Below are 27,057 nucleotides of genomic sequence, written 5' to 3'. Positions count from 1 at the left end.
GACTTCCGTTTTCTCCGAACTCGGGGTTCCATTGTCCGCTGAGAAAACGGAGGGCCCCTCCACTTCCCTCGAATTCCTCGGTATCACTCTCGATACGGATCTGTTTCAGGCTTCTCTTCCAACCGAAAAGCCCAACCGAATCAGTCTTCTCATTTCCAATTTCCTCTTAGCCCCAGGCCGCACCAAACGGGATCACTTTCTCGTATGATGACCAACTGGCTTACCCCCACGACATCAATCTATACACCGATGCTGCTCCTTCAATCGGTTTTGGGGGCTTTTACAATGGCAGATGGTTCGCAGCAGGGTGGCCCTCAGAGCGTGCAAACGAATACCACAACGCATCGACCGAACCATAGATCATCATCGGCATTGTCATCGCCATCGTCATCGTCATCATCATCGCTATTGTCATCGTCATCGCCATCATCATCGCCATCGTCATCGCCATCGGCATCGTCATCACCATCATCATCGTCATCATCGTCATCCCCATCGTCATCGCCATCATCATCGCCATCGTCATCACCATCATCATCGCCATCGTCATTGCCTCCGTCATCGCCATCATCATCACCATCGCCATCGTCATCATCATCGCCATCATCATCGCCTTCGTCATCGCCATCATCATCGCCATCGTCATCATCATCGCCATCGTCATCATCATCGCCATCATCATCATCATCATCGCCATCGTCATCATCATCGCCATCATCATCGCCATCGTCATCGCCATCGTCATCGCCATCGTCATCATCATCGTCATCATCATCGCCATCGTCATCGCCATCGTCATCGCCATCGCCATCGCCATCATCATCGCCATCATCATCATCATCATCATCATCGCCATCATCATCGCCATCGTCATTGCCATCGTCATCGCCATCGCCATCGTCATCATCACCGCCATCATCATCGCCATCGTCATCGCCATCGTCATCTTCATCGTCATCGCCATCATCATCGCCATCATCATCCCCATCGTCATCGCCATCGTCATCTCCATCATCATCCCCATCGTCATCGTCATCGTCATCGCCATCATCATCGCTATCGTCATCGACACCGTCATCGCCATCATCTTCATATCGATAAGTATCGACATAATCAATAAAGGACGCTCCAACTCCACATCCATCATGCCGTTCATGCGCCGCCTAGTCTGGCACCCAGTCATACATCAATATATCCTCCGTGCAGCACACGTCCCTGGTCACTTCAACACCATCGATGACTCTCTTTCTCGTTTCTCATCCCCGAAGACCAATCACCACTGAATACTTTCGAGACCCCGGCCAACTACTTGTCATTCCGGAAAACACAGAGCACATCTTCGACAGATCCTCTTTTGTGTCCGAGTCAGGACATGTCGTCACCAGATTCTGGTTTCACCATCACTTCCGTCATATACTCTCCTTATCTGGCATCTCTCCCACGCACTACTCCGGTCACTCCTTAGGATCGGAGCCGCCACTTCAGCTTCCCGCACCTCATACAGCTCATGGGCCGTGGGTCCTCCCAAACTTATCATCGCTACATTCGCTCAGATCTTAGCGACCTCAGATCCGCTCAGTCTCATCTTCTTAAATAATCCACGGTTTTTGGGGTCCGTCGTTGCCCAGCGCTGCGGCGGATTCCCTACCAGCTTCCCCACAACGCATCGACCGAACCATAGATCATAATCGTCATCGTCATCATCATTGTCATCGTCATCGTCATCGCCATCGCCTTCATCATCGCCACCGTCATCGCCATCGTCATTGTCATCGTCATCGTCATCGTCATCATCTTCATCAATAAATCTATTAAACGTATCTCGTTGATGGCGTGGTCCTTGCTAGTGAATTTATGATAAAATCCACACAACTTTTGAACATGAGGCCCCAGCCAGTGTTTCCAACTCTTCAGCAAGGAGAGCAGCTACTGGCTGTCTTTGAAGTCGCTAAATCGCCTAATTTGGTTTATGGATGTTGTAAGAGTGGTGGATGAGGTAAAAACAGAAGTTAAAAAAGCAGCACGTCTAGAACTACACAATTCTTTTTTTTAATGTCACCTTCTTAACCTTCTTCCTTTATCCTCTTGTCCAGTCAGTGTCAGCGAATAATTATTAAAATAATTACATGAAATAGAATAATACATTAATAATCTCCTTTTCTAAATTAATATATGCTTTTATTCAAAATATTGATAATAAACAACTTTGCATATTTTTATAAAAACAGGTATAATAAGACCATGTGTGTCTATGAGACTAATCTGTGTGTATAAATGAATAAATGAATAAATCGTTATTCAGTATTATTATTATTCAGCAGGGTCTGCCAGTGGTGGCTTCGCACATGCACCATCCATTAGCAGGATGCAGGGAAGGGCTGCTGGGGGGCGGTGGGAGTGCTGGGCGGCCTTTACTGTGTTGGTATTTGAGAGGTGTCTGCAGACACTCCAGGGTCTCTGTTACCCCTTTTACACCAAGCTGGTTCCAGGGCTGGTTCTGGGCTAGAGCCAGACTTAGCACCAGTTCTTTGGTTTTACACAGCCTAAGCACCGGCTCCTGGCTCTCAAAACTGGTGCTACACCAGCCCCAACTCTTTGCTGGGCGAGGCGTAAGAACCGCCTTACGTTGGGGGCTACGTGCTTACGTAGGGCTGGGGGCGGGGTTACTGAACAACCAAAGCAGGAGTAAACACTGAAGAGCGGCATTTTTAAACAACGGAGCGTTGAAGACGGCCGTTAACTTAACAGACTGTTAAAATCTAACGTTAAAATGGATGTAAAGCAGAAGCAGCAATGGTCAACTTGCTGGATCGCAAACTTTTGCTGTCCAAGAAAGGCTTGAGAAGCCAGCAGCAACACTTGGGGTGCGTCCCAATACTCCCCCTCGCCCTAGGCTCTGCGTTGATGTACGCAGCGACACGTCATTTCTTAACAGGCGTAGCTACAACTGATAGATTTCATCTATTAAACCAACATTTATCTTCCTAAATGATTTTTTTCCTCCAGCGTAATTCTCAACAGAGCTGCAGGTTTCTGACGGCGCAGGTTGAGCCGGCTGTGTGAGGAGCTGCTGTGCCCCGGGGCTGCCGGCTCTCGAGTCAAATTTCTTAACAGGCGTTATTTGGATAAACTGAGCCCAGGTTGGGGATCTTAAAGGTTACTTTTACTTCTTAAAAAAATGTAAAAACTTAATAAAGGCCAATATTAACAGCGCTACAGCAGGAATTAAAACAGCTTTTAACTGTCGGCTTCCTCATATGGTGTGACGATCGACGCAGAGCCTACGGCATAGGTTATGCGGCGACGGGCACCGTACGCCGTACCCTACGCCGTACCCTACGCCGTACCCTACGCCGTACCCTACGCCGTACCCTACGCCGTACCCTACGCCGTACCCCCTACGCCGTACCCTACGCCGTACCCTACGCCGTACCCTACGCCGTAGGCTCTGCATCGATTTAACGCGGAACCATAAATCAGCTCCGGAGCCGGCAGTCAGCCAGAAATTCCGAAATTTTCAGAGCAAATTTCTTAACAGGCGTTATTTGGATAAACTGAGCCCAGGTAGGGGATCTTAAAGGTTACTTTACCTGAAAAAATATTAAAACTTAATAAAGTGCCATATTAACAGCGCTACAGCTGAAATTAAAACAGCTTTTTGCTCTCAGCTTCCTGATCAGGGTAGGGATGAAAATGAGGGGTAGTGGTGGTGACGTATACAGTAACGTGATGACGTGGCTCTCTGGCCAGCTGCTGGCCAGCACCAGCTTGTGTAAAAGCAAACGGTTCTTACTTAGAACCAACCGCGAACCGGCTCTAGCACCAGCACTAGCACCAGCCCTGGAACCAGCTTGGTGTAAAAGGGGTATGTGAGACACGAGTAAAAAAGCAATACGTGAGCCGCCAAAAGTCTCCAATGAGACCTGCAAAGGTCACTAGTCACTAGGTCTGAAAAGTTGTTAAATATAGCTACAAAGTCACTTATGGCTCTTTTCCACTAGTATTCGGCTCGACTTATCTCAATTCGGCTCAAGTCATCTCAACTTGGCTCGACTTGACTCGGCCTGGTTTCTTTTCCAAAACAATTCAGCACCCGGAACAGAAGTAAGCAGAGTTGAGTGAAGCTGCTGTGACGTATTTGATTGTGTGACACAAACAAAGAAGAACAAAACAACACCAAAGATGTAGAATCTGAGGAGATGATATATGTGCTGCTGGGTCTGTGGCTTGTGTTCAATATCAAGCTAAAACATGAGAGTGAGAGAAGCTTCACCGGCAAGGCTTACATTTTTAGTTTTTATCTTGTCTCAATGCTGCTGAAAAGTCTGTTGGTAGCCGCTCTGATGAACTTTGAGAAAGGACTTCAGTTCCAAACCAGGGTGAGTCATGTGTTCAACACAAGTCAGAAACAATTGTTTTCTCTGGGTTTTACAGAACTACACAGACGACTGGGCCATTTCACGGCTTGAGAACATAAATGTATTTAATAAATAGCCTTCTCAAGATTGAGGCTTCTGAAAGCCAGAACTATGAGGGAGCACTAATTCATAACATCCTTCCACCAATCCCACATGGAAAATGTCAGCACGGTGTGCACAGTTGCTTCAGTGTGTCTCCAGATCAATGACAGAGGGGATGATTCTTCAGAAATACACCGACCTTTGTGAAATTTTGATCATAGGGGGCGCTGCAGGCCATATATATCAATATCTCTCAAATTGTTTAAGATAAAAATCTTAAATTTGGTACACTTATAGTAGATTTCATTTTAAGGCAGTACCTTGCTGATGATTGTAAATGGAAATATACTATATTAGTACGTGAAAAAGCCATTCGTAAAGTTAGAGCAGCTTATTGTTAGTCATTCATAAAAGATAAAAAATAACTCATAGCGTCGTGGGGTTGAATGCATCTCACTCAATAATCGATTGTCTTCTCATGCATGTTTACTTGGATTTCTCTGAACCTCCAGTTTCATCCTTAGCTGGATTGTTGCCAATAGCTTGATGTAGATGTGCATGCAACCACACTGAGTGAGCGGTGCCCATCACCCTTTTTCTCTCTTCTTCTTCTCTTTCCTTTTCATCAGATCAACCCTCAGTTATTAATTAGAAGTATTTCATCACCATCATTGTTCTCCCACCTGATTTGACTGCTGTCATACCATTGAATGAAGGACAAAACGATAACAATCATCCCATAGATATGGGCCAGTAGGGCCCTACTCTACCTACTAGTAGGCGCAGGAGGCTGTTATCGCCCCTTTCTATGGCTAACCCCGTGTTATTAATGCTTGCTATGGAGCTCACACCTCATTATCGCCCCTTTCTATGGCTAACCCCATGTTATTAATGCTCAGTAGGCACAGAAGTTTTGTTATGAAGCTCACACCTCACCTCCCTTTTTTATTTATTTAGCTAGAATTTTAAAACCTGAACAATAGAATTCAACGTAAAATGCCGGATCTTGTCCATTAAAAACGATACTTTTTGGAACATAGTGTAACGGCCACAGATAAGATAAGGCCTTGCCCGCCTGGACAACACATCAGCATTTGGCCGACTGGTTAGTGCAGTTGACTGTGGTCTGGGAAACTGGGGTTCGAGACACACTCTGGGCACGACTTGTTCGCCACAGTATTTTCCTCATTCTGTTATGGTTTTCTTTTAATATCTTTAACATTTCTAAACACAAAAACACGAAAGTGTCCTTGATAATTCAATAATACAATAGGTTCATGTTAAGGACATCTGTTTTAATTAGTTCTCCTTCGATTATGACATGTTATTAATGCTCAGTAGGCACAGGAGGTTTGTTATGTATTGTTATAGGTTTGCCTATGAGGCCTATTTCGTGTCTATTTTTGCACAGTTCACTAACGCTTTAAGCTAGGAGGCTGAAATTCTAGACTCTGTATCAGGAGGTGACTCTCATCCACTGAGCCGAGTATCAGATCTGTGTGACCTTCGGAAGTGTCAAAGGTCACCGCGTGTGTTGCGTTTCGGCCCTGCGAAGCCTATTTCGTGTCTTTTTTTGCACAGTTCACTAACGCTTTGAGCTAGGAAGCTGTAATTCTAGACTCTGTATCAGGAGGTGACTCTCATCCACTATGACGAGTTTCAGATCTGTGTGACCTTCGGAAGTGTCAAAGGTCACTGCGTGTGTTGCGTTTCGGCCCTGCAAAGCCTATTTCGTGTCTTTTTTTGCATAGTTCACTAACGCTTTGAGCTAGGAGGCTGAAATTCTAGACTCTGTATCAGGAGGTGACTCTCATCCACTGTGCCGAGGTCCAGACCCGTGCGACCTTCGGAAGTGCCAAAGGTCACCGTGTGTGGTGCCTTTTTCGGGCCTTTTTTGTGTGTTTTTTGAATAATTCACTAACGCTTTGAGCTGGGAGGCTGATTTTTGACTATGTTGCAATGCAGAAGGCCCTTTGCTAGGATCTTTTAGTCCCGTGGCTGTACGACTTCCACAGAGGTAGTTGGCGTTGCAGAGGGTTCACAGAGTTGAGACTTGGTAAGCCCAATATAGGCCCCATATGGAGGCCATAGGTCAAGTTTTACTTGGTTTGGTCAAATGTTGTGGCAACGGCGTCCGTTCGATGTTGGAAAAGGTGAAGTTTCAAAGCCCCGCCCATCAAAAAGTACAGGTCCGATCTGCACCAAACCAACGTCTGTCTGTTTAAGGGATGGCCCCAAACAACATATACAAAATTCAGACTCCTAGCTAAAAGCGTTAGTGAACTATGCAAAAAAAGACACAAAATAGGCCCCATTCCATTAGTCAGGAGGCTCTCAGACCTATACGTTTCTACACGCTCCGAGAGACAGAGCCGCCCCTTCCGCCGACGCGGGCAGGTGCAACCGCCCCCACGAAAGCGGCCCTCCAGGACCAGAGGGGTGCCCCGCCGCGGAGGCAGCGGGGGGGACCGGAGACGGGCCCGGAGAGAGAGAACCCCCCAACAGGGAAAGGGGGGGACCGGAGATGGGCCCGGAGAGAGGGAACCCCCCCAACAGGGCGACACCCGTGCGGAGTCGACAACGGAGGGCCCCAAACCCAGGCATCCCATTCATATTCTATAATAATGATAATAATTAGTATACTAACAATAATAATAATAACAATAATAATAATAATAATAATAATAATAATAATAATAATAATAATAATAATAATAATAATAATAATAATAATAATAATAATAATAATATTAATAACCACCCTTGTTATAATAATAATAATAATAATAATAATAATAAATTATTTAAAAAAAAAAAGTTTTGTCCTGCCGATGGAAGCCCAAAATGTGTGCGTCCTCCATCGCAGGACCCTTTCATACCACATTCTCACCGACAAGGACACTCATTCACTCCCCCCCCTACACCTGTTTCTATAGTGGTCTCTGTGGTTCACCACCTAAACATCTATCAGTCATACATTCATAGAACTCTTAGTTCTCCAGTTAACAGATAATTAATATTGATATAACTTGTCTTTTGTACATTTGATGATATATCTGTGCACTTCCTTTTCCTGTTCTTCATCATCTCTTCCCTATCTCCATTTTCCAGCTCTACTCAACTGGTCTGCAGCAGGAGGGTCCCCCCTTATGATCCAGTTCCTGTTTAATAATAATAATAATAATGACTTGGATTTATATAGCGCCCTTCAAGGCACCCAGAGCGCTTCACAGATATCACTATTCATTCATACATATCCTCACTGGTGGGGGTAGTTACGTTTTGTAGCCACAGCTACCCTGGGGCAGACTGACGTTTACTGTTTCTTCTCTCTTAAAGTGGAGTTTTTCTTATCACTGTTTGGCTAAAGGTTTTTCTTCCCCTAGGAGTTTTTACCTGTCATTGTGATGTAATAATTGTTCAGAGGCCATGTGCTTTGAGACAAATTGTATTGAAATAGATGCAATATAAAAAAACTGAATTGAAATGTGGTCATTTGTAACTATGACAACAGTAAGATGAAGCTTATGTAAACCCTCACGTCCAATTTAACTTTATGATTTATATGTTTTTTTTCCTGAACGTCCACATCTCATGTCACATTTTAGTCCATTTGAAAGTTTATCCATGAAAGATGGTCGTTTTGTGTTCAAAATTAGTTTAAAACATCCCAGAATGAGGTTTTCACGCAGTCTCCACTGTAAAACTGCAAACAATACTAATAGATTGTCTGAGATAGCAACAGTAACCAAGGGGAGGGGCTTACTGACTAGTTGGTTAAATGTCAGTGATCCCCATCCCCACATACCCCCTCCTATCCCCACATACCAGCATAAACCCCTACCTTCTCCTACATACCCCGACCTATACCTCACATACGCCACACACCAATAACTGGTTGTTTTCATGTCTAGTCTAGGTGTCCAAACTGGAACATCATTTCCAGTCTCCCCCTTTAAGATTCTTTACCAACTTTTTTTTTCTTTTTTTCCCAGAAATGGTTATATGAAAGTATTGTTTGACTGAGAATGTGTTATTGAGATTAAAGGAACCACCTTAAACTGGTTTGAGTCAGATTTATCTGATCATCCTTTTGTTCTTTCAGACAAGGAATCTTCCTCCCACTGCAGACTAACCCTAACCCTAGATTAGGCTTCTTACTGAACCATCCCTTAAGTTACACCTATAGGCAGATTTCTGGGAGACATCCCATGATGCACCAGGGTCTATTCTCATTCCGTTTTTGTAACTGTTTCTTTTTCCTGCGAGAGACAGTAAAGGGGGTCTTGAGGTGAGCTCCTGTTAGCTGGGCTTCTACCAATAAACTGACGTGCATTGATTTGTGGCATAAATCCATTACTGGTCAAACAACAACCCCCCATATTGAAGCAAGGTGGCGGAAGCATCTTGTTTTGGAGGTAATTGGTCCTGGCAGAACCTGGAAAACAGAACTGAAGGAACAGATGAAAATTCCTGACAAAAAGCTTTTTTTGATGGATGTCACGTCCAGAATGAAGACGACCCTTAGCTATAAGGTAACAGAGTAGGAGAAATGCCAAAGGGTGAATACTTTTGCAAAGCATTGTGGGACTGTAACCCATTTTCTTTAAAGATGGTAAAAGGGTTTTTAAAGGATGCCTCTCATTCCTTTCACTCCACTCAGACAATCCCGTTTAAGGTTCAGGCCACCACTATAAAAATAGCTGAGCATGTGTTTCACAAATTCTTAGCACATTCAGTTGGAGAGTGGACTCAGGGACAACACGCAGCTTTTCTGCAAAACATTTTAGCAGCATGTGCCGCATACTTACATGGAATATGTTTACCACGTGTTGAGAATCATGAATGCGCTAAGTGCATGTTGCTCAAATGTGGATAAGATGAAGAAGATCTGAAGAAGATCTCTGGAAGTGACGGCTTTCTAACGTTTATTCTCGTGACCTCAAACTGGATCAGAGCGTTTCAAACACCTGCCAACAACCGAAACCAATCAACGCCAGGGTTGAAGAATCATGTGAGCAATCCAGAGTACCCCCTTATCCTAGGATTTAAGGGGGTACATTTCAGCCAAATGCTGCTAATCACTAGGGGCCGGATTCACAAAACATTCTTAAGAAAAAAAATCTTCTTAAGCGTCATTTTTTTCTTAAGTTCAGTCTTAAGAAGAAAAAAGAGAGGAAGTCATATTCTCCAAAAAAGTTCTTAAGTATTTTCTTAGTTTCTTCTTAAGAAAAAACTTAATAATAAATGGTATTCTTGAAATAAAAGTTCTCAAATTTGTTCTTGACTTTTTTCTTAACTTTAAGACAACCTTGACCTGTCTTAAAATGTCTTCTGTGAATATCACCTTTTTCAACACATTTTAGACAAGTTTAGACTAGTAGGTCATAGTTTGAGGATATACTTTGTAATTAATTACACAAAGAGCCTGTTAACTGTTTGTTAGCATGTTAGTTAGCATGGTAGTTAATTATTATTAATTTTCCCCAATAGTATTTTTTTCGCACATTAATCTCATCCACCATAACCTTGAAAAGTCCCTGCATCTTTTTCTCCTTCTCCATGTTTAGTGAGTGACTGACGGTTAAGACCAAACTATCTGTATAAATGTTGTTTGTTGGCGCGTGCAATGCAATTACATATTTAAGAAGTTCTTAAGTAGGAAAAATAAGAAATTCGTAAGAAATGACAGTTCTTAAGATGGTTCTTAAGAAAATGGAATTGCACTTAAGAACTTTCTTATGAACTTCTTAATTTTAGATCTTAAGACATTTCTTAAGATCGTTCTTAAGAACATATTGGTGAATCTGGCCCCAGGTCTTGATGGATGGATCGTCAGTGTATCTTTATAAAAGCAGAGTTTGAGAAGTTTTGTGACAGTTGCTGCCACTCTGTCTGCGGATCTCCAGTCATTCCTGACAGGGAAATGACTGGGAGTGTGGCAGGATGATTTGTCACACTTGAACTGATCTTGGTGGATATTTAAGACCCCCTAACTCTGGAGAACCTGTAATAGAAATGCCTCTAATTTGACAAGGAAAAAAGCTGGATGTGGTGTTGCCAGTCAAATTTAAAGTCATCACAAACTAGTTTCAAGCTGTTTTAGGGTCATTAATATATAGTAGTTGTGCTGGACTACTTAATCACTATGTATTACTGCCTTACATCAGGGCTCTGCGTCTGAATAATCATTTGAATGATCATCTGCTGCCTTCTTCTTCTTCTGTTGGATACTTTATCAACCGCGTAGCAGCAATAAAAACAATCATTTTTTTGAAGACTAAAGAGGTTTTTGTCTATCTTTTTCAAAGTCAAGATCTTCTTCTTTTAAAGTGGAAAAGAAGGAAAATCAATAATAAACACTTTTTTTTCAATGTGTTTTATTTGACTCCTTTATTGCAGTAATTCGGTTTGGGTTTAGAGAGATTGGTCTGATGGTTTGGAGGTTGTTAAAAAGAAAAATGAGATTTAACCTCATAAAAATTATTTTTAAAAAGGTCCCTAAATGATACAGTGGTGGACAAGTAGTGAATAATCTGTTGAATAACCAAGATAAAACCTGACTAACCAAGGTCAGTATTCACTGCAAGATTGAGCAGAATACAGTTTACATGGGTAGTCTGTTTCCGTCCTGTAGGTCATTCTGACTTATGGTTTCAATCGCGAAGATAGGGATTTAGAAAAGTGGGGGGGACTGTCTCTAGAGGAAATTACACCTATACCTTTATCTGAGGTTCATTATCGTGGCTGTAAGATAAAAGAGGAACAAGCTGCTGCTATCTGACTTCTGTGAGGACTTCAGGAAAGGAGATGATGAAACATTTAGAGACCTCATGAACCCAGCTGTTCTGTGCTCAAGTAAAAGTTGAATAAGATCAACAGAATAAGAATAATAAGTGGAAAAATCCTTCAAATTTAATTGTAGAGAGTCTCGGGTACATATTACCTCAGATTCACAGCGCTACAACAGTTTTCTCCTAAAAAACTGAATAAAGCAAAATAGAAAAGCTTTACTTGGTCATTACCAAGAACCCCCCAATCCAGCACCTCCTTCATCCTTCAGCAGCGTCAACACTAGTCGTGTATCCATGACACTGCTGTGTTTCCAATGAATGGTGTTTTTCTTTTTATGAGCGTTACTCTCCTCATTCCCTCTCCGTATTTCCGTAACTCTCCATTGCTAAGGTCCCCTCCCTGGTTTTGTTTTGTTTGTTTGCCCCCCCTTTTGTAAAGCGACCTTGGGTACCTTGAAAGGCGCTATATAAGTATAAGTTATTATTATTATTATCGCTCCTCATGCAAGACTTCTATTCAAAACAGCATGGGGCCAATACATTTCAAATGTATGCCCAACTGGAGGAGTCACACAGAAATATGGTCTTTATTTTCTGTTTGAAGACTTTTCATATTACATATAAGTTTCTATATTGAAAAATTCGGAACTAACACTGATTTTCTTTTTTCAAAATTGTTTTTGGAAAACTCTGTCCTCGTAAATAACAAAGGACAGGGAACAGCAGCAGAAACTCTGCAGTAAGGTGATTTCCATTCATTGACAGTGCAAGTAAAACGTTTGCATAAGTAGTGAACACAGGATTGATGAACATATCGGTCTACACACGTTTTAAACGTGGCTTTTGGGTCCTGTTTACCCTTCAACATTGATGACAGATGGAAGGACTTGGATCAAAACAAAGAGTTTGAGACAAGCAGCACAAAGTTACACGAACATGTTCATGCACAAAGTTAAAGAAAATGTAGAAATGACTCACATCTCAAAACCAGTCACACACAAAATGCAAAAAAATGGGGTAGATTTCTAATATCATAAAATAATCCTATTAATTCTCAGCAATTGCCCTTCTATTTAATAAAAGAAAAAGTAAAATAAAAAGTAGAATGTACAGTTGTTTTCCTAAAGGTTTTAGAACCGTGCTTTTTGTATATATATATATATATATATATATATATATATATATATATATATATATATATATATATATATATATATATATAAATATATAGAAAATTAGAATATTGTGATTTTCTGTAATGCAATTACAAATCAACTGAAATATTGCAAGCCTTTCATTATTTTAATATTGCTGATCATGGCTTACAGCTTAAGAAAACTCAAATATCCTATCTCAAAAAATTAGAATATTCTGGGAATCTTAATCTTAAACTGTAAACCATAATCAGCAATATTAAATATTAAAATAATCGGCTAAAAGGCTTGCAATATTTCAGTTGATTTGTAATGAATCCAGGATGTATGACATTTTTGTTTTTTTAATTGCATTACAGAAAATAAAGAACTTTATCACAATATTCTAATTTTCTGAGACAGTCAGATATATATGTATGTATATTTCCATTTTAATCACAACTGCTAGTTTTCTGTCACTATTGTCTCAGTGTATGTGAATTCCCAGATGTTCACATTTGTGTCGGAGTTGAACTCTTGTGCGGATGGTTTCATTCATAGAGATAAATTTCCTCCAGGTAAAGTGACCCCACCCTACCTGGCGTCTGTCTGTCCTCCCGGATTAACAATCAGAGCAGATTATAGCCATCATCAACTCGGAAAACACAGCTTCAAGGGTCAGCGTGAGCTGGATATGGTCCTGCTCTGCCTGGCCTGGTTTTATCTGCAGCAGAACCGCTTATTTCTGCAAAGTCTGATAAAAGAGGACAAACGTCCCCAATTTAGCAAGGAGGAAACATTAAATCAACCCTAATATTCAGGTCCTGAACTCCCTAGAGTCACGTGATCGCAGAGAGCCGGTGTGATCTCCCCCCGTGCATGCGCTCCTGCTCCTGTTTGTGGTCATCAGGTAGGTGATGATTTGCTTCCAGAGTTGCAGACATCAAACAGCTGAGAACAATGAGACTCCGCGGCCGCCCTCCTTAATTCTCCATAACAAAAGTACAAAGGCGCAGACGCAGACCAGACCCGCACATCTAACGCCGTTAACACCTCCGCGCGCCTGCCGCGGCGCCCAGTGCGCTGCGTCTGCAGCCGGGAGGGAGGCGGAGGTCTGGGGGGGGGGGGGGGGGGACACCTGGGGGGTTAAAAGAGCCTGCAGGTTTACTTGTTCTGCAGGACGCATCTTCAGCAGCAGCTCGTCTGCAGCAGGACTCCAATAAAATAAAAAAGAATCGGATTTACTTTTTTTGATTTTATTCGAACCCCTCCAGACTCCAGGGACGTCCCGATGCGTAAGTAGCCTATAGGCTTCATGGAGGAGATGCTTGCGCGTTAAAACTTTTGAGAGGATTTCTGAAACGTCCCCAGACTTCAGTGATTGTCGGTGGAAGCTTTTTTCTCAGGCGTAGGCCTACTTCTTTCTGTACTCACTTTACCAGTTTTAGTTGCAGACATTTAAGTCTGAATTATGGTTCTGCGTTAAATCGACGGCGTAGGGTACGCGGAGACGGGCACCGTACGCTCTGCGTTGGTGTAACGCGGAACCATAAATCAGCGTTTAGACGTCAGCGGGGTCAGAGCTTCAGCCTGTGCAGGTATCAACTGTTTGCGCTATTTTTTTTCCATAGCTTCCACACCACGTGACTCAGTGACGCCAAACCTAAGCCGAATTGCTGTGCTAAAAGTGCCAAAAGAGATACATTAAGAAATTATATATTTTGAAATGAAGTTTATATCTATTTTATATTGATATTTTATGGAAAAGCCTAGATTTTTTTAATGCAGACCCCACTATCTGACCTAGTAGGCTACATCAAATTCTGATTCTATGAGCAATCAATACACAATCATATTTTAATGCACTTTAGGGCTTCTTTTTTTATTTATAGGCTCTTCAAATCAAAACATGTGCCAATTCTTTTCATCTTCAGTTTAGGGTCACTGGGTTACATGATATGGGTGTTAGTGAGGGGAAAAAAGATGAAAATCCACAAAAATAAAAATCCTTGAAAGTCCCAGATAAACAAAGGAGCCTATTAAAGACATTAATACCCAGTTCAGTCTAATGAAGTCCAGATTCAAAGTTAATAAAATGCTAATGATTAAAACGATCCTTGGGCAACCAGCAGGTGACACCAAATCCTGAGGCCGGTTCAGCCCTCCATCCTGCGGCTCCAGGTGACCACGGAGAGGAATCACCTCCACGCAGTTTGACCCGAGTCTGGAGTTGCTAGAATCTACTGAAGGAAGAAAATAAACCTTTTTTCCCATCAACATAAAATCGAGGAATCCTGCAGATACAATAAAAGAGTTGTTTCATCGTATGTTCGGGCACCAGCCATCCCAAACCTGGGACTATCTGTTTTCTCGTAACGACACTGAACATGGTTCTAATGACGTTCCGTTTACCTCATTAGTTGAACCTGGGAACTGTTTAAAACCCGAGTTGACCTTGATCCAAAAATGATCCTTTGCAACCTCAGACTAACAGCAGCTACTGCTACCCAACGTTTTATAAACGTTATGCAGATGAACGTGGTATTTAACTCTTACAAACATCGTAGTTACACCAATGAAATTGAAACAGGTGTTTTTAATTTTTTGAAGATTTTATTTTGAACATGCATGATAAAAAAAGGGTACAAAAAAGTAAAAAACAGAATTAAAAAAAGCACTTGGGCAGACCTCACGGATCCACCAACATGCTTGAAACGGAGTAGGAATGAAGTAGCCACTTATCAAGTCCTACTCCTGAATATTAAATACATTCTTACATATAATGAGACGAGTTTCAATAAGCTTACTTATAAAACACCCATACCTACTTTAATAACTGTTCTATACAGTGATATAATACTCAATTATATGTATATATAAATATAGTCAAAATCAAACAAATCAAGTCAAACAAAAGAAAACAAAACAAACGCCCAGCAGTTAGTTGTGATATTATGTATGTATGTACTAGTAGAAGTAATTATAATGCATACTATTACATTATCATTACTTTACTATAATACCACAATATAATAGAGAACAATATACAGCAATGGTATAACAATATACTTGAATAACTATATAAGAGTAGATATGCTATGTATACATTGGTTCATATATTTACCTCCAATTATATACGGTACATAAAAATGACTATAAATCCATAAATCTTTATCTGCTTGAATGTGAATGAATGAGACACAAGTACAATTAGTTGTATTTACTTTGATGATAGTTTGGTAAAGTCAGGGTTGGTGAGATTTCTATGACTGAGCTGGAATCCAGCTTCAGTGAGCCTTCCTGTTGAACCTTCCCACTGAAAACTTGGAAATCCCAGTTAAGGAATACAAATGTAATTATTAAAACTCAGTTTAGGTTTAGGTCTCTTCTGACTTTTGAGAATCTACTACAGCAATACCCGGGAGGGGCTGGGTCTAACATGATGTCTGTCAGCGGTGCGTCCGAAATGCCATACTAAACAGTATATACTCAAAAAGTATACTTAAGTTCGGCACACTTTTGAGTAAATATCAGTAGTATGCATTAATTCGGATCTACTATTCAGAGCTACATGTCACTTCCTGCCATTGGGAGGGGGAGTTGTTACCATGGTAACCACTCTTGTCACAGCAGCAGTAGCAGCACCGCTCCGCTCTTTCCTGTTTATCCTGGCCCAAACAAGATGACATTATATAATATTATTATATATGAATATTATAATATTGATATTATATACAGTAATAATATTATTATACTTAATATTATACTTATGACATATACGTATCAGCGCAGCACTTAGCAACCAAACACTGCTGCATTGCATTGTGGGAAGTTTCTGCTTAGCTAAGCTGCGTCCGAAATCCCATCCTTCCACCCTAATGAGTAGGAAAAACAGTATGTGAGATTTTTTAATGCGTCCGAAACATTAGTACGTACTCAATAGTATGTACTATCCATACTCATTCATGGACACTAGCTACGCAGAAACTTCTCACAATGCAATGCAGCAGTGTTTGGTTGCTAAGTGCTGCGCAGATACGTATATGTCATAAGTATAATATTAAGTGTAATAATTTTATCATATAATATTCATATTATAATATTCGTATATAATAATATTATATAATGTCATCTTGTTTTGGCCAGGATAAACAGGAAAGAGCGGAGCGGTGCTGCTACTGCTGCTGTGACAGGAGTGGTTACCATGGTAACAACTCCCCCTCCCAACGGCAGGAAGTGCCATGTGGCTCTGAGTAGTACGTGCAAATTAATGCATACTACTGATTTTACTCAAAAGTGTGCCGAACTTAAGTAGCCTTTACTTTTTATTATATACTGTTTAGTATGGCATTTCGGACGCACCGCTAGTGTCCATCAATCCACACTAATACATTTCTCCAGAATGAGTATGGATAGTACATACTATTGAGTACGTGCTAATGTTTATGTAATGACGCACTAAAAAATCTCACATACTGTTTTTGCATACTCATTAGGGTGGAAGTATGCAATTTCGGACACAGCCCGGCTCTTCAACTCGGGCCTCCAGGTTCAGGTTTGACTCAGTCTGCGGTTCTGATTCTGTCATTTCAGTGGATGAAGGCAGGCAGACACCTACACGCGCCGCCGCCGTGGTGCACGAACCCGGGGGTGAGCAGCCGGGCTCGTGCCCTCGCAGCACGCTCCTGGACCCGAGCAGGCGGCACCGGACCGCGTTCACGCGTGAGCAGCTGTCCCGGCTGGAGCACGAGTACGGCAGGGAGAGCTACGTGTCGCGGGCGCGCCGCTGCGAGCTCGCGGCCGCACTCAGCCTACCGGAAACCACGATCAAGGTACGAGCATGCGCACACACCCAATCTGACGCCAGGTGGACATGCGCACATGCTGGTGCATTCGTTCATTTAAAGCTTTATTTTAACGACTTTTACTTTTTTTTTTATACGAGGGGACCTATTATGAAAAACATGTTTTTTCTTTCTTTTTTCTTGTACAACCGCCCGGCTGAGCCGTCCAGTCTGACGTGACTTCTACGAGCCGTTCAGATTCTGCTCCCGTCGTTACGTAACGACAGGCGCAATTTACATAGGTTGGCCTCCGATGCGTGAAACCCCACACACAACTAACTCCGCCGGCCGGAGCTTCCGCCATTTTTTCGTAGCGGTGTAGCGCGTCATTCAGGCAGCCAATCAGCACAGTACCTCATTATCAAAAGTTGGATATTATATTGGAAAAGTTAACCCAGTTTCTCAGGATTCAGGAACAAAATGTCAGGAACGGTGGATTAAAAAATCACAGAGTAAAAAGCTTTTATTTAGGATTTAAAAAATGTCAAACCTCGGTTAATCCAAAGATTGGTGAGTGGGCAGAGCAAACATGCCGGGAGACCTCGGGTCATGCCCACTTCAACGCAAGTTAGCCATTCTAGCATGTGTTAGCTCGTGCTTAGTTAAAGCAGCACAATGTAACTTTTCCACCTTAATCTAATATTTCATCATCATCATTGTGATGGAACATCAACTTCCAACAGGTTTAATGAACCTCTGTCATGGTCTGAGGGGTCTGTATCGCCTTCACTGGCACTATGTAACTTTGAGGAGCATGGTAGGAACCCATCCACACTACTGGTAAAGCACTACCACTTTTGTCCAAAGGAGCCGCCAAACTCAACAAATGCTGAAAGTTACATTGTGCTGCTTTAAAGTAAAGCTGTCTCATGTTTGGTCAGATAACCAATACTGACCCATTTCTTGTTTCTGCATTCGGTTCCAAAATAACATCTGAATCTAGGATAGTCATAGCCGATGTGAGGACCGGCAGAGTCCCAGTTGACTCCAGCGGGACCCTCGACGGGTCCATGCTCCACTAATGGCGCTTTTCCACTAGTACCTACTCAGCCCGACTCGGCCCGTCACGCCTCGTCCCGGCTCCACCCGCTTTGTCCTCGTTTGTTTTTTCCACAGCCAGGTGAGAAGTTGGCGGGTTGGGGTGAAGCTGCTGTGACGTACTCGATTGCGCAACCCCTTTGTTTGTGTCGGCGCAGATGAGAAAATCAGCTGGAGCCGCGAGCGGCTGAGAGTAAAACAGAGTTCCTGGTGGATCTGATCGTTCCTTATCGCCCGTCTACATCCTTTTTTAATTCTCTCCTCAGCCACTCAGGTTTATGAACATCTGCACCTCAGAGTTGGATCACCAAACAGATGTTTTCACTGTATAATAAAATCGCTGCGAGCCGCAAGTCGCTCTCGCACTGACTTCCGCTTCCTGATTCAAACGTCTGACGGCCCCGCCCCCCGACCAATCAGTGTCGTGGAGGTTGATGACGTCAGATCCAGGGCCGAGTCAGCCACTTAGAACCTCGACAGAATGGTTACAGAAAAGGTATCTGCTTGGCACGGCTCCACCCGCCTCGGCCCGTAGTGGAAAAGCGCAAGACGGGGGCGTGACGGGTAGAAGCGCGCTGAGTAGGTACTAGTGGAAAAGGGCCATAACTGGCTTCCTTCTGGGGTTCCACGAACTGGATCAGAGCTGGGTCCTGCTGGAGGTCTGAGTGAGGTTGGTCAGTCCGAAGGGGTGCAGGCCAACCTGGAATGTGGCTCTTCTGACGCGTTTTTAAAAATCCCCCCGTACAGTTGTCATGGATGTGAACTCTTAACTATGCAGACAAAACTGTTTTTGTACCAGGCTGTAAATATGTTAATATTTGTGGCAAGGTTTGACATTTTAAATGAGAGGTCAGTGGGGATTAAGTAATTGTTGTATCCAAACTGTAGCAGTCAGTAGAGGAACTGCAGGTCTGGGTCCAGACCCTAGTGGTCAGTAGCAGGTTCCATCACTGTATAAGTGAAGCAAGCTTGTTGCACCCCGTTGAAACTAAATTCACTTCTGGAGCCAGTATCTTGCAGGCATTTGATGGACTGCAGAGCTGCTGCCAGAGTGGCTTTAGCCTTGAAAACCAGACATTTCTCCTCCATAGCGACAAATGACAGAAAGTAGATTGTCTCCCTGAATAGTAAATATTGAGCCTGGCCTTGTAGCTTCGACCCCCATTGGTTCAGCTGCACAGTCTGAATATATACGGAAACATGTCTGCTGCTAATCCCCAAATACTCTGAAGATCTTTATCCAGACTAATCCTAATTTCCTGGAATTTACTAGTTTCTAAGCGGTAATATATATATATATATATATATATATATATATATATATATATATATATATATATATATATATATATATACATATATATATATATATATATATATATATATATATATATATATATATATATATATATATATATATATATGTATATATATTATTGTAGCATCGGCTATCTGCTAGTTGAAACGTGTGGTCGGTTAGTCTATCTGAGTTTTATGGTGTTTTTATAGTTCATGCTTTATGGTGCTTTACTTTTTTTTTTTTTTTTACTTTTTTGTAGGTGCGCCGTCACCTTAATGTTTTTAGCTGCATTTTCATCTGTGTTTCTGTTGCGCCGTCACCTGTTTAGCTGTGTTTTCATCTGTTTCTGGGTGTCAAAACTGTTCGGGGGCCAGCAGGTGCCACCGTCTGACGTCACTACCCAGAATGCATTGCGGTGTAAACAACAATGGCGACCTACGAGTTAAATTATATTTTCAAATTTTATAAAAACGAAGACATCAAAAAGGTTTTTTATATCACATTGTTATAATTGATACCAACATTTATCTTTTAAGACCTACATGTCCAGGTGGACATGCGCACATGCTGGTGCATTCGTTCATTTAAAGCTTTATTTTAACGACTTTTACTTTTTTTTTTATACGAGGGGACCTATTATGAAAAACATGTTTTTTCTTTCTTTTTTCTTGTACAACCGCCCGGCTGAGCCGTCCAGTCTGACGTGACTTCTACGAGCCGTTCAGATTCTGCTCCCGTCGTTACGTAACGACAGGCGCAATTTACATAGGTTGGCCTCCGATGCGTGAAACCCCACACACAACTAACTCCGCCGGCCGGAGCTTCCGCCATTTTTTCGTAGCGGTGTAGCGCGTCATTCAGGCAGCCAATCAGCACAGTACCTCATTATCAAAAGTTGGATATTATATTGGAAAAGTTAACCCAGTTTCTCAGGATTCAGGAACAAAATGTCAGGAACGGTGGATTAAAAAATCACAGAGTAAAAAGCTTTTATTTAGGATTTAAAAAATGTCAAACCTCGGTTAATCCAAAGATTGGTGAGTGGGCAGAGCAAACATGCCGGGAGACCTCGGGTCATGCCCACTTCAACGCAAGTTAGCCATTCTAGCATGTGTTAGCTCGTGCTTAGTTAAAGCAGCACAATGTAACTTTTCCACCTTAATCTAATATTTCATCATCATCATTGTGATGGAACATCAACTTCCAACAGGTTTAATGAACCTCTGTCATGGTCTGAGGGGTCTGTATCGCCTTCACTGGCACTATGTAACTTTGAGGAGCATGGTAGGAACCCATCCACACTACTGGTAAAGCACTACCACTTTTGTCCAAAGGAGCCGCCAAACTCAACAAATGCTGAAAGTTACATTGTGCTGCTTTAAAGTAAAGCTGTCTCATGTTTGGTCAGATAACCAATACTGACCCATTTCTTGTTTCTGCATTCGGTTCCAAAATAACATCTGAATCTAGGATAGTCATAGCCGATGTGAGGACCGGCAGAGTCCCAGTTGACTCCAGCGGGACCCTCGACGGGTCCATGCTCCACTAATGGCGCTTTTCCACTAGTACCTACTCAGCCCGACTCGGCTCGTCACGCCTCGTCCCGGCTCCACCCGCTTTGTCCTCGTTTGTTTTTTCCACAGCCAGGTGAGAAGTTGGCGGGTTGGGGTGAAGCTGCTGTGACGTACTCGATTGCGCAACCCCTTTGTTTGTGTCGGCGCAGATGAGAAAATCAGCTGGAGCCGCGAGCGGCTGAGAGTAAAACAGAGTTCCTGGTGGATCTGATCGTTCCTTATCGCCCGTCTACATCCTTTTTTAATTCTCTCCTCAGCCACTCAGGTTTATGAACATCTGCACCTCAGAGTTGGATCACCAAACAGATGTTTTCACTGTATAATAAAATCGCTGCGAGCCGCAAGTCGCTCTCGCACTGACTTCCGCTTCCTGATTCAAACGTTTGACGGCCCCGCCCCCCGACCAATCAGTGTCGTGGAGGTTGATGACGTCAGATCCAGGGCCGAGTCAGCCACTTAGAACCTCGACAGAATGGTTACAGAAAAGGTATCTGCTTGGCACGGCTCCACCCGCCTCGGCCCGTAGTGGAAAAGCGCAAGACGGGGGCGTGACGGGTAGAAGCGCGCTGAGTAGGTACTAGTGGAAAAGGGCCATAACTGGCTTCCTTCTGGGGTTCCACGAACTGGATCAGAGCTGGGTCCTGCTGGAGGTCTGAGTGAGGTTGGTCAGTCCGAAGGGGTGCAGGCCAACCTGGAATGTGGCTCTTCTGACGCGTTTTTAAAAATCCCCCCGTACAGTTGTCATGGATGTGAACTCTTAACTATGCAGACAAAACTGTTTTTGTACCAGGCTGTAAATATGTTAATATTTGTGGCAAGGTTTGACATTTTAAATGAGAGGTCAGTGGGGATTAAGTAATTGTTGTATCCAAACTGTAGCAGTCAGTAGAGGAACTGCAGGTCTGGGTCCAGACCCTAGTGGTCAGTAGCAGGTTCCATCACTGTATAAGTGAAGCAAGCTTGTTGCACCCCGTTGAAACTAAATTCACTTCTGGAGCCAGTATCTTGCAGGCATTTGATGGACTGCAGAGCTGCTGCCAGAGTGGCTTTAGCCTTGAAAACCAGACATTTCTCCTCCATAGCGACAAATGACAGAAAGTAGATTGTCTCCCTGAATAGTAAATATTGAGCCTGGCCTTGTAGCTTCGACCCCCATTGGTTCAGCTGCACAGTCTGAATATATACGGAAACATGTCTGCTGCTAATCCCCAAATACTCTGAAGATCTTTATCCAGACTAATCCTAATTTCCTGGAATTTACTAGTTTCTAAGCGGTAATATATATATATATATATATATATATATATATATATATATATATATATATATATATATATATATATATATATATATATATATATATATATATATGTATATATATTATTGTAGCATCGGCTATCTGCTAGTTGAAACGTGTGGTCGGTTAGTCTATCTGAGTTTTATGGTGTTTTTATAGTTCATGCTTTATGGTGCTTTACTTTTTTTTTTTTTTTTACTTTTTTGTAGGTGCGCCGTCACCTTAATGTTTTTAGCTGCATTTTCATCTGTGTTTCTGTTGCGCCGTCACCTGTTTAGCTGTGTTTTCATCTGTTTCTGGGTGTCAAAACTGTTCGGGGGCCAGCAGGTGCCACCGTCTGACGTCACTACCCAGAATGCATTGCGGTGTAAACAACAATGGCGACCTACGAGTTAAATTATATTTTCAAATTTTATAAAAACGAAGACATCAAAAAGGTTTTTTATATCACATTGTTATAATTGATACCAACATTTATCTTTTAAGACCTACATGTCTTAATAGCCATGGTTCCCATTAGCCCACTTTTAACGCAGATGGACCTGCTATATGTCACCAAGAGGCAGCCATCTAACTTCCAGACTACAACCAATGCTTAAACAAGTTGAATTCCCTCTACTGACCGCTTTCTGGATAATCCTTTTTGGCATCCATTTCTTCCAAAATATTTCTTGAACACTGATTTAGTGCATACATCTGAATTTAAATTGGCATGAGCATTCTTAATGGCCAGATGTTGGTGAACATTATCACATAGTATTTAAAAAGCAGAGGTTTTCATACAGAGCCTTGTGGTACTCCTCAGTCAGAACAATCCATGTTTCCATGGTGATGTTTTACACCAGATGCCTCCAAGTACAGAGATATCTCACCCGGACAAGGTTTAACATAAGACTTTTAATTTCCACAGTGAAGTTTTTAAATCATTAGTGCATGTATCTGTATTGTAACGTTGACAAAGGTTTTCCTTGTCTATCTGGTTCCATCAGCTGTTGACGGATGATCATTCTTGATGCAGTGTCATCTGAGGATCAGAGATTATCCAGGTTAGACTTTTTAAAAAGGTGTTTCTTTAGTTAAGCTTTATTTTATTGATTTTATTCTACCTTTTTTACCATTTTATTTAATGTATGATATCCTTTATTAACTTTTTTGAGACAAAAAAACAAACAAACCTAGTGGTCAGTCAAGGAACTGGAGTTTTCTTGGATTATCAGGTCAGTTTAGCAAATTGGATGTAGTCCCTTGGAAGTGCGTCAGTCTCCACAGTAACGCCAGTAATGTCTCCTCGTCCACCACTTGCAAGATGTTTGGACGGATTTCAGTAAAACAAATATAAACTAAGATTAGTTAGAATTAGTTAGCAGAGTTTAAAACAGCTAGTTTGTGGTATCGGACCTTAATGGCGCTTTTATACTAGTGCCTACTCAGCGCGACTTGACTCACCACGCTTCGACTTGCCTCAACTCGTCTTGTCCTCGTTTGTTTTTAGACACCCAGGTGGGAACTAGGCGGGGTGGAGCAAAGCTGCTGTGACATATTTGATTGTGTGATCTAAACGAAGAAGACAACAACATTAAAGATGTAGAACCTGGAGGAGATGATAGATGTGCTGCTGGATCTGTGGCTTGTGTTTGATATCAAGTTAAAAAATGAGAGTGAGGCCACGTTCACACGTAGCCGGGTATTTACAAAAACTGATATTTTCCCCTCTACGTTTTCAAAAATATCCTCGTTTACACGGACCCGCATGAAAACGCTGTTAACGTCATGCCAGCCAATCAGAATCCTGGAAAATACATCAACAAATGACACGTGTAACTTCCAGTTAAGGCTGATTTATGGTTCCGCGTTACACCAACGCAGAGCCTACGGCGTAGGGTACGCGGCGACGCACACCGTACGGCACGCATCGCTGCGTACCCTACGCCGTAGGCTCTGCGTCGATTTAACGCGGCACCATAATTCAGGCTTTACTTCCAAGACCGAACGACAGTCTTTCGTTTGGAGTGACAGAGAAGTGGAGTTAGTTTTAGCCAAACTAATTGCAAACACAGGTCGCACACATGACGCTGGGGAGTTTCTGGTGCATATGTGACGTTCTGAAGCTTAAATCTCCGTTTTCTCTGTTTTCCTCCGTTTACCTCCGTTTTCCTCCGTTTTCCTCTGTTTTTGAAACGTGAAAACAGAGTTTTTGAAAATCTCCACTTTGGCCGGAGTTTTCAGAAATGATCGTTTTTGGGGGCTTTGAGCTGCGTTCTCGTGTAAACGAACGGCCAAAACGCATGAAAACGCCTCCGTTTTTGCTCCGTGTAAACGGGGCCTAAGAGTTTCAAAGTTTCAAAGTTTATTTAGACGGGACAATGCATATTCATGAACACTACATTAAGCAGTGTAAATACACCAGGTTTTAGCAGAATTGCTAGTTTCCACCCACAGTCCCCACAAACAACCAGACACACTCACACTCACACCCACGGGCAATTTAGAATCATCAATTAACCTAGCATGCATGTTTTTGGACTATGGGAGGAAACCGGAGTACCCGGAGGAAACCCACGCAAGCACGGGGAGAACATGCAAACTCCACACAGAAAGGTCCTGCTTGCTGTGAGGCAACAGTGCTAACCACTAAGCCACCGTGCTGCGAGAGAAGCTTCAAGCAGCGTCGCTTTTTTTAAAATTTTGTTTGTCTCGGGGCTGCTGAAAAGTCTGAAAAGCTGGTAACCGCGAGCAGCTATGAAGAAGCAGAGCTCCTGGTAGATCTGGTCGTTCCTTATCGCCCGTCTAGATCCCTTTTTGATTTTCTCCTAAGCCACCAGGTTTATGAACATCTGCACCTCAGAGTTGGATCATGAAACAGACTTTTGCGCTGCCATTGCTGGTTGAATAAAATGAACAAGAAGCCGCAAGTCTCTCTTTCTCTGATTTCCTCCTCCTGACTCAGAAGTCTGACTCCAACCCCCCGACCAATCGGTGGCCTGTAGTGTGATGACGTCAGATACAGCCGACTCAACCGCTTAGAACCTAGGCCGAATAGATACAGAAAAAGTATCTACTCGGCACGTTAGACCCCTAGTGGAGAAGCGCAAAACCGGGACGAGGCGAGTTGAGTCGGCTGAGTAGGTACTAGTGTAAAAGCGCCATAAGTGGGTGTGTTCCAGTCAACTTCAAGACCTGTTCTGCTCATTCGTCCATTTTTGGATTAAGCAGGGTTGGGCGGAGTCAGGTTCTGTCATCATGGTGCGGTATAAGGACAGATTCCCCCAACACGCCTCAGGAACCTGTGGAGATGTCACAGGAGTTTTTGTCCAGTTCACTTCTAAACTTGTTCTTGCAGAGTTTTGTTGTTAAACCGTGAACTCCCACAGAAACTGTTTTCGCTGCTGAGAATAATAAGGTCAAGATGTGTTTGTGTGATAAAGTTTTTGCGTCGTTTTTCAACCAATTCGTCATTCTCTTACCCATCTCTCATGTTTTCTTCTCTCCACCTTCATGTTTCCTTTCCTTCCATGTGTCACTCCTTTTTCCTCCTCCCTTACCTTTCCCAGGTGTGGTTTCAGAACCGGAGAATGAAGGATAAACGTCAAAGACACTCACTGCCGTGGCCTCATCCACTCATCGACCCACTGGGGGTGCTTCTTATGAGCCGTCCTTCTCCATCCTCCCCCTTGATGTACCCCTTTATCCCCCCACACCTTCCTCTCCACCACTACTCTCCCCTGGCCCTATCCTCTCCAGCATCCTCAGCCCAGAGTCCCTACACTGGACCAGTGAGGTCTCTGGACCCCCTCCAGCTCTCCCAGTACCACAGCAGGGCGGGGGAGCTGGCTTCAGCAGCAGTTCCCCTGTATTCCCCCGCCAGCATCCTGCACCACCCTGCCTCCTGCCTCTGTTCCCTCTGCCCTCCCTGGGGACGAGAACAGCTTCTTAAGGCCCGAGGAGAGCCCCCCAGTGGTCCAGAGACCCGGAAGCAACCGGCCTCTCTGGAGCGACGGGAGGAGGTGGCGTGATTTCAGATCAAGTTATTAACAGAAAAATAACATTTTATGGGCAAATGTTTGTGTATTGTGACGTGAAGCCTCATTTTTGATTTTTCGGATGGTTTTCTGCACTGATGGATCTGTTCCTGAGGTTAGTAACACCGACATCCTCTGACTTTAGTCATACAACAAGGAGGTTTACTTTGTGACGGATTCAGGAAATGGCTTCCCATCGCTCCCAACATCCTCCGCATTTGAACTCTGATGTGTTTCTGCAACACTCCACAACATTTTTGTCCATTCACTCGTGTTGCTGTATGTTGCACAAGACAGCTTTGCTTTGGTACATTGGAAGAGCTGCAGACCTGCAGATGATAATTATGCTGAAAAGGTGAAAGGTGAAATTTAAATTGAACCACTTTCTTAAAAATTGTCACAAAAAAGCAATAAAAACATGATGTAGATCTCAGAATGTAGCTTTTCAGTCTTTCCTAGATTTGGTCGTCAGGGTTTTTTTTTCTTTTTCCAGGAATGGTATCAGCGGCACCCCTCCCCCTTCCCGTTAAACAGAGACAAATACAACCTCCCTCCCTTTAAACAACCAACTAGGCGTAACGTTGGTGAGCTTGTCTGC

The 27,057-nt window shown here is 42.8% G+C and overlaps 1 protein-coding gene across 1 annotated transcript in view; it reads left to right on the top strand.

Annotated features, from left to right (window-relative positions):
* The window catches only part of eve1 (even-skipped-like1), a 44,498-nt gene extending 18,045 nt beyond the window's left edge, over nucleotides 1–26,453 (top strand). Inside the window, exons 2-3 of the mRNA XM_061711238.1 lie at nucleotides 16,981–17,219; nucleotides 25,992–26,453. Coding sequence (XP_061567222.1) covers nucleotides 16,981–17,219; nucleotides 25,992–26,453 — 701 coding nt within the window. The remainder of the gene's footprint in view (nucleotides 1–16,980; nucleotides 17,220–25,991) is intronic.
* Nucleotides 26,454–27,057: the final 604 nt, after the last annotated feature.

Source organism: Cololabis saira, chromosome 21, assembly GCF_033807715.1.
Source record: "Cololabis saira isolate AMF1-May2022 chromosome 21, fColSai1.1, whole genome shotgun sequence".
In the NCBI taxonomy this organism is placed as follows: Eukaryota; Metazoa; Chordata; class Actinopteri; order Beloniformes; family Belonidae; genus Cololabis; species Cololabis saira.
This window is presented reverse-complemented; position numbering and strand designations above follow the sequence as displayed.